Source organism: Carcharodon carcharias, chromosome X (genome assembly GCF_017639515.1).
Source record: "Carcharodon carcharias isolate sCarCar2 chromosome X, sCarCar2.pri, whole genome shotgun sequence".
Lineage (NCBI taxonomy): Eukaryota > Metazoa > Chordata > Chondrichthyes > Lamniformes > Lamnidae > Carcharodon > Carcharodon carcharias.
In genome coordinates this window covers 1,914,345-1,923,352 of record NC_054507.1, presented here as the reverse complement: position 1 = coordinate 1,923,352, position 9,008 = coordinate 1,914,345, and the positions used below count along the sequence as shown (strand labels likewise).

The 9,008-nt window shown below is 45.2% G+C and overlaps 1 protein-coding gene across 3 annotated transcripts in view; it reads right to left on the bottom strand.

Moving 5' to 3' along the window:
* Positions 1-347: 347 nt before the first annotated feature.
* Positions 348-9,008, bottom strand: part of LOC121273300 (diacylglycerol kinase beta-like) — a 128,501-nt gene continuing 119,840 nt past the window's right edge. For all 3 annotated transcript variants that reach the window (XM_041180392.1, XM_041180393.1, XM_041180394.1), the window contains 5 exons: positions 7,427-7,517; positions 6,647-6,830; positions 4,777-4,897; positions 4,546-4,606; positions 348-2,215 (listed from right to left, as the gene is read on the bottom strand). In XM_041180392.1, the coding sequence (XP_041036326.1) occupies positions 2,141-2,215; positions 4,546-4,606; positions 4,777-4,897; positions 6,647-6,830; positions 7,427-7,517 (532 nt within the window). In that variant the 3' untranslated portion in view covers positions 348-2,140. The remainder of the gene's footprint in view (positions 2,216-4,545; positions 4,607-4,776; positions 4,898-6,646; positions 6,831-7,426; positions 7,518-9,008) is intronic.

Genomic DNA, 9,008 nt, shown 5'->3' with positions numbered 1-9,008 from the left:
GGAGGGTTTACCCTCCTGCTGAAAAGAGCAGAGAAGCAGCTGTCTCTATTGTGTCAGTCTCAGGTCACTGCTGCCCTCTGTTGCTTTCCATATGAAACACCGTACAGAGGGCACCCAGCCTCTATACACTTGCATCTGTTCTGTCCAGGATAAATTATCAACTGGGTGAAGAGGAGAGAGCAGAATTGAATGGTACTTTATGCCCCTCTCCCTCCCCACCAGCCTGCTCAGCCTATCTCCCGGTGGTTACTTCCTCAGGCATGCTTGGAACAGTGATGTGCACTGCAAGTCATTTAGGGAGTGGGCAGGCTAAGTAAGGAAAGTGGAACAAATAAAGGACCAAAATGAATTGCTAAATCTGAAGCTTTTATTTCTCTTATTAAATACAAAATGTAACAATGGGAGAGGAGATTATGTGTATGTATACAACTCCGGCATCCACATACCTCAATATACAGATAGAAAATACAATGAGCTTCTTACCTGCATCTCGACCACCTTCCCCCCCAATCCCCCACAACTCAACAGGGTGTGGAGGGATTCTGGCTGATTCTGGCCAAGGTGGGCAGGAGTTTGAATGGGTCCTGTATCTGGACCTAACCATCTGGAAGAATGGGACAACCAGAATAACCTCTTCTCCCTCCCCACTTCTCATTGTGTCCCTGTCTCTATAGTTACCCTTCCCTCTTGTTGATAATGTCCAGTATCTAAAACCTGCACAACTTGATTTTATGTGCCCTACTAATAAAGCAAGTCAGACAGAAAGGAATGTTAAGGAGTCCTGAACTGTATTAGATGCCATGTTGGAATCAGGAGAGTCTAAATGTTACTTTACCTTTGGTCCTTAAGAGGCCTATCTGTCTATTTTAGATGTGGTTTATTATTATTAACCCTATGATGAAGCAAAGCTGTAATCCAATTACCAAATCCAAACAAGTCACCAATTCCATTTTATTCCTGTATATAGACTACCAGTGAGCCAAACTCTTTCCTCATCACTCCCATTATTGTATTCTATATACACCCCAATGAACAAGATCATTACTAGTTTTCTCTGGTGATTTATCATTTCAACCTTCACTGCTAAATGACTATGTACAATTAATTCTGATGAAGAAAACCACTCCCTCTGTGAACCATGTCATTTAGCCTAGTCTCATCATGTTCACTCTCATACAGAGTTACTGATTCATACAGTTTGCATGCAGTGAATACAGGATTTGACCTAAAGCATTAAATGTTCCCAATTACTTGATTTTCCATGGTTTATATTTGATACTATCTGTCCAGCACCCATCAAGCAAGTTTGCCATACTTACATGTGATCTTCTTACCAATGTCACATTATGAAATACTATATCTGGTTCTAGAAGTTGGAGTTATTCAGTGGGCTGAGGCACAAATATTACAAGTGATCCATGTTTAATAAACTGTCTTGAGAAATTCTAATGTGGCATTCTATTTCTTTAAGGTAGTATGTGTTTATAGGGAGACACAGACAGGTGTTAGACCTGTCACAAAAATTAATATTAAATACCATTACTGTCACTTGCCTGGTCAGTGTTTTAGTTATCTTCCTTTGAAGAAACATTTAAGTGAATTCTCCTCACATCTAGGAAGAGGTGCTTGTAAAACATCACTGCCTCTCAGTTAAATGCAAACGTTCAATGAACATGCAATTAGTTAATTGACCCCAAAACATGCAAGTTCATTCCTCAAATATATCCCAGGTATTTTTCAATGTCAGTCCAAGTATCACATGGTAGTGTTAGAGCAATAAGCATATTGTAATATTTTACTTTGTGATTCCAACAGATTCTTGAGTTTGAGAGATTGGAGGAGCTACACTTACATGCTAAAGTGTCTGGTGAACTGAAGTGTGCAATCAGGAAAGGGAGTGAAAGGTTGAAGAATCTGGAAGATTAAAGGGGTCACATGTTGAAGAGCACTGAACTGAAGAATCTGCACACTAAAGGATCTGACAAAGTAAAGAGTCTAATAGATGAAAGTGTTTTGTCGAACTGAAGAATCTGGTATCTTCGAATTGAATGGACTGAAGAATCCCATAAACTGAAGAGTCCAATCCAATGAGGAGGTTGATAGTTTAAAGAATGTGACTGAAGGGCCTGCCTTGGCAAGCTCATTTTTTGGATCCAGTTGATTTTGTGCACGGACCCATCAACATTGGCGATTGGTTTTTGTGGGTTATCTTGATCTGGAGGAGAGACACAAATAGAAGACATTGAGTACATTGAACACAATTCTTTTCATGCTGCATAAACCAAAAGGTCTCCTTCATTCTTTCCCGGGAATGTTGTGCTCAATCCTCCCAACTCAGTACTGTTTGTTTTCAGACTTTGTGGCTGAGATTTTTATTTATTTATTCATTCCCAGGATGTGGCTGTTGCTGAGGAGACAGGCAATGTTTGAACATCACTAATTGTCCTCGATGAGATGATCTTAAATACAACCGAGTTGCTTGCTAAACCATTTCTCAGTACATTTAACAGTCAGCCCCATTCCTGTTGGCCTGGAGTCACATGGGTAAGGACAGCAGTCTTCCTTCGCTAAAGGACATAAGTGGACCAAATAAGTTTACTAGAAGAAGGTTCGTTAGATCGGGACGAGGGGATTGCCCTATGATGGGAGGCTAAGAAAATTGGACCAACACTCTCTGGAGTTTAGAAGAACGAGAGGTGATCGCGTTGAAACATAAAAGAATACGATGGGGTTTCACAGGGTAGATACTGAGAGATTGGGGCCAATCGTTTGGGACTGAGATGAGGGCAAATTTCTTCATTCAGACCTATATCCCCGAAGGTTGTGGTTGCTCCTTTGTTGAGTTACATTTAAGGCTGGAATAGACAGATTTTTGGTCTCTCTGGGACCTGAGGGATATTAGAGAGGGGGGCAGATAGTCAGTTGGTAAAGGATGAAACTGGAATCAGTCTTTACACACTATGAGAAGCATTTATTTACAGAGTTACATACTACAAGCATGCACCTCTGAACCCAACAACCACAGTTTCAGTCTGTGTTTATTTTAAGGGGCACAAGCAAATTCCCAGTTAAAAATCAACTAAATTAATTAAAATAATAATATACAATTAACGTATTCTCTTCTCTCTTCAAATAAAAATTATTGAAAAACCAAAATATCAAAAGAAATTAAAACAAAAATCTGAATTTTCTGTACATTGTGAGACACCCTTCCATTAGAATCCCTGGCAATTTATTTCTACACGCAGTTCCTTCTGTAAAACAATCCGACCATTGATGACTTGCATCCACCCAGCAGCCAGCCAGGTCAATACATAATATTTACACCATTTCATTATCACTCAATGGATGATTATTTAGATAACATTGAATGGGTACACAATCTTCAGAGCCCCTTATTTAAAATCTCAACTAAAATATTTGAGAAAAAAATCCCATATCCAATGACACAAGAGCGAGAGTTTCAGCAGCCAAAGTACTTTTCACAACCCTAATTATTTCCATAGGTTCCCAAGTTGAAGGATATTTCCAATTCCTACTCATTAGAAATATTATCTAATCAGCCACAGTAGAATACATATCTGGAAGCTTAGCACGTGGAGCATTGCAAAAAATCACTAGATCCATGGGAGATAATGAGCAGGTCCCAGAGGGAGAACACAGTGAGAGTGATGGGGAGATAATGATCATGTCCCAGAGGTCCTGTTCCACTGGCAGCCGATTAGGCCCTGTTCCACTGGCAGCCGACTAGGTCCTGTTCCACTGGCAATCGATTAGGTCCTGTTCCACTGGCAGCCGACTAGGCCCTGTTCCACTGGCAGCCGACTAGGCCCTGTTCCACTGGCAGCCGACTAGGCCCTGTTCCACTGGCAGCCGACTAGGCCCTGTTCCACTGGCAGCCGATTAGGCCCTGTTCCACTGGCAGCCGATTAGGTCCTGTCCTACTGGCAGCCAACTAGGTCCTGTTCCACTGGCAGCCAATTAGGTCCTGTTCCACTGGCAGCCGATTAAGTCCTGTTCCACTGGCAGCCGATTAGGCCCTGTTCCACTGGAAGGTGATTAGGCCCTGTTCCACTGGCAGCCGACTGGGCCCTGTTCCACTGGCAGCCGATTAGGTCCTGTTCCACTGGCAGCCGATTAGGTCCTGTTCCACTGGAAGGTGATTAGGCCCTGTTCCACTGGAAGGTGATTAGGTCCTGTTCCACTGGCAGCCGATTAGGTCCTGTTCCACTGGCAGCCGATTAGGTCCTGTTCCACTGGAAGGTGATTAGGTCCTGCTCCACTGGAAGGTGATTAGGTCCTGTTCCACTGGCAGCCGATTAGGCCCTGTTCCACTGGAAGCTGATTAGGTCCTGTTCCACTGGCAACCAATTAGGTCCTGTTCCATTGGCAGCCTTCCAGTGACACAGGACCTAACTGGCTGCCAGTGGAATAGGATCCATCATCCTATTGTTATCACATCTTGCTCTGGTCTGGACCATGACTGCCTGCAGGATTTGTAAGCTGGAAGATGGACTCTTCATGCCTCAGTTAAAGCAGACTTACCATACATGGAGGCTGCAGCCATGGCTCCCCATCAATCTGCATTGGCAGCAATCTTTTTGTCCTGAGGGGGAAGCAAAAAGATGGAAAAGTTTTAGAGATGGTACAACACCCTGGCTCAATGAAAGAAAGAAACTTGATCGAAACTCTCGTCAAGTTTGAAGGTGTCTTTTCGCTCCATTTCACATGGAGGCTGTTGGACTTCATTCACAACATTCACTCCCTTGCTGTTACCTGATGGTGATGTCAGAGCATTGAGCCAATCGTTTCCCTGCATTCTTCAGTCCTGCATAAATCTGTCCCATTTCAATCACTCCTTCCAGTCCCACCACTTCCAACAGCTGATCACTCAACTCTGCAAAGAAAAACATTGGAACAACTTTTTACCAGGATCAAACAAATCCTTTCTGTACAGTAAACCTCTTAGGCTTGGGATTCTTGCCTCGACATATTGAAGTGGATAATTTAATGGGGATATCTGATGTATGCTTGCCAACTCTGACGAAGGCATTCTTGGATGTTTGACAACATGATGTTCTGACCACATGACGTGGATCATGTAACATCTGATCACACATGCCATCTACAAAAGGTGTTGCATCTACCCACCAAGGTTGGGCATCTAGTAGTAGGACAGCGACTGTAGGGTAAGGAAGTCTGAGAACCAGGAGAAATCCACTAGCAAGGGGAAATTCCAAGGCTGTGGATGAATAGAAACTGAATTAGGAGAATGATTTGCGGGGGAGGTGAATACAGCACTGGGAGGAGCCTTAATACCTGAGCAGCCCCTAGTTCACCATCAGCTGAAGCTCGGCAACAGCATTCTCACCTGTGACACAGAAGCTTGTGGCTTCAAGTCTAACCTGAGGACATAATCTAAATTGACACTTACTGAAGCATTTGTTGGATATCATTGTGTGCAGAAGCTGCTCTGCTCAGCCACATGACACCAGGCACTGTGTTTGAAAGTGAGTTGGGGAGATGTGCTATATATGATCCCTATTAGGGGGAGGGGGAGGTGTAGCGGTATTGTTGCTGGACTAGTAATCCACAGACCCAGGGTAAAGCTGTGGGAACCCGGGTTTGAATCCAGCTACAACAGATGGTGGACTTTAAATTCAACAAAAAATATGGAATTCAATGATTATGACCATGAAACGACTGTCGATTGTTGTAAAAACCCATCTGGTTCACTAATGCCCTTTAGGGAAGTAAATCTGCTGTCCTTACCCAGTCTGGTGTACATGTGACTCCAGACCCACAGCAACGTGGTTGACTCTTAAAAATGCCATCTGAACAAGGGATGGTCAATAAATGCTGGCCTAGCCAGTGATGCCCACATTCCACAAACAAATTTAAAAAAATATATTCCATTCTAAATCCAGATGCAAACAGCATTTCAGTACTTGTACATCAGAACAGTGAGAGCCTTACATGGCTTTGATCCCCACCAATGAACTCTTACTTGCTGAGCCACTGGGGTAACTCACCTTGTGGTGGACCATTCCTACAGTATGACTGATTGGCCCATCATTATTCAGTTCTTAGACATATATATTACAAACAAAAGCTTCAGAACTGCTTCTGAATGAATCAAAGATTTGTAAACGGTTTTGTCAACTGTATTGCAAATGCCCTTCCCAACGAGGCACATGCAGGTGTGACTAGGAATGGCGATGCCTCTTATAGGAGCAACATGAGGCTATTCAGCTAGGTGAGCCTGTTCTGCCATTCAATAAGAACATGGCTGACCAGCAACTCAACTCCATTGAGCCACCTTTGTCCCACATGCCTCGATACTGTTACCTGACCCCAATCAGCTGTCGATCTCAGTCCTGGAAGCTCCGATTAACCCCCAGCATCCACAGCTTTGAAAGCAAGAGAGCTCCAGGTTTCTACTGCCCCTTGTGTGATAGAGTGCTTCATGATTTCACTCCAGGACAGCCCAGGTTTCATTTTAAGGGCATGTCCCCTTGTCCTCGATTCCCCCTTCATGTCAACCCTATCAAATCCCCTTAGCGTTTTAAACACAGGACAGCTGTCGTGGTGGCTGTGAAATTCTATATCTTCCTGTTCTTTGAGCCGGGTTGCCACGGTTACCCACCTTGTGTGCACGACTTGAGGGCCTCGGAGTCCGTTATTGCTGCGTAGGTTTTGTTTGGCAGGGCCTTGTACTCTCCTTTTCTGTTTTCGCCCCATAGGTTTGAGCCCCCGTGCATGCTGGGAATGTTGAGGATGGCGATTCCCTCCAGGGATAAATTGCTCAAGTCTAAGAGGGTCCCACAGCACTGCAAAGTGTAAAGGAAACACAGATCAGCCACATGTCTCCATTCCAAAATGACCACAGCGCTCAACAGGGGGAGGTGAGGGCGGGGGGAATACTTTTCAACAACTGAGCACCCACTTCTCACCCGAAACTAGGGTTGCCCCTCCTTGGCTGTTCTATTACTGCCCAAGCCCACTCGGTATAACTTCTGGGCAACTTGGTGCTCAGGCAAGCAACCCGCTCTGCCGAAACTGGCAGGAGGATACTTGAAAATGTAAATTGAAGGGGCTTGCTAACTGTCGAGCGGTTTTCAAGTGCCAGTCGGTGTAGCTCCTCCCATTTCTACCTGACCTGTTCACCATCCCTACGAGGGATGGTTGGAGGGCACTCCAGAGGCTTGTCTTTATAGTGTGCCTGGTCCACCTGGGCACTGCCCTCTGGCTCCCTTCCCCCCCACCCCCCACCACCCCACCCCCGGGAAGATGGCATAATGCGGCTATGGAGTGAAGAGTAGAAAATATATGGACAGACTTATAGGCGTGGGAGTCTCCCTCTCGAACCAGTGACCCCGATAAACTAGCAGCGACATTAAGCTGTGCGGGACCAGAACTCACTCACTTCGATTTCCAAAACATCCTGCAGGTTCTTGCATGTGGCAGAGACGGTTTCTGAGGTAGCAAACTCAAAATACCACAGCTTATTCTTCATCCTTTCAAAAGGAGGAAATGACAGTTTAGGATCAGTTGAGGTTTGCATCCTGCAGGATAGCTTTCAGAAATACACAGACAGTGGATACTCTTTATAACTGAGATGCCATTTCTTTGTGGACATTGATTTCAGGGATGTGTAAAGATGGGGCAATGGCCTGACCAGTTGGTGCTTCAACACACAGTGTGGAGTGAACATCTTTGGCTCTGAGTTAGAGGGTGTGGGCTTTGAACCTGATTCTACACTGCCGCTGTGAGTGGAGGCTGGAGCTCCGGCCCTGAACTCTGGGTTGATGTCCAGGGGAAAACTCATGGGCTGAGGGCTGTGGTAGTCCTATTAGCCAGTATAAATAAAGATGGTTATGCCCATCCCAGGGCATCTCAGTCATGGCCTGTCAGACTGTTCATCAGTCTGAGAAACCTTCCAGTGCTTCACCAAGGGGGAAGTGCAACACAACCAGCCCAGGAATGGTAGTAAGACTGGTCAGAGGCCTACTCCTGCTCCTAATTCCTATGTATGTATGTTCGTATGTCAGATTTCTCCAGATTCGAGCAGTCTCTTGTCCACTCCCTGACCAACTGAGTTAACCAGATGTGAAAATGTCACAAGAGGTGCTTCCTAAACGTTGGAAGCTGCGATAGCAAACACCATGGGGTGGGGGGTTTACAGGCCCACCGCAGCACGTCTGGGTAAAAGGCCATCAGCTTCAGTGGGACTGTAAAATCCCACCATCCACCCCATCACACTGACAGGCACCGCCCTAGTGAATGATATTGTGACACATTGATTAACTGTCAGCACAACACAAGGGGAACTGGGAACGATGAGGCAGATCCTGGCTGGCAAGTAGCAGCTTTCAGGAACAGGTGTACTGAACCCCCACCGCGGGGTAATGTTCCCCTTCCCCATCTGGCTGACCACACAGCGGAGCGCACATCAGTACAGCCACTGTCAGACCTGGCCAGTTACCCACATCGATGGTTTTAGTGATGGTGAGAATGAATTACACACACACACACACACACACACACACACACACAATCTCTCTCTCACACACACATACAATCTCTATCTCTCACACACACACACACAATCTCTCTCACACACACACACACAATCTCTCTCTCTCACACACACACACAATCTCTCTCTCTCTCTCACACACACAATCTCTCTCACACACACACACACACACACACACACACAATCTCTCTCTCTCTCACACACAGACACACAATCTCTCTCTCACACACACACAATCTCTCTCTCTCACACACACACAATCTCTCTCTCTCACACACACACATTCTTTCTCTCTCACACACACACACACAATCTCTCTCTCACACACACACACAATCTCTCTCTCACACACACACACACAATCTCTCTCTCACACTCACACACAATCTCTCTCTCACACACAGACACACAATCTCTCTCTCTCACACACACACATTCTCTCTCTCTCTCACACATACACACACAATCT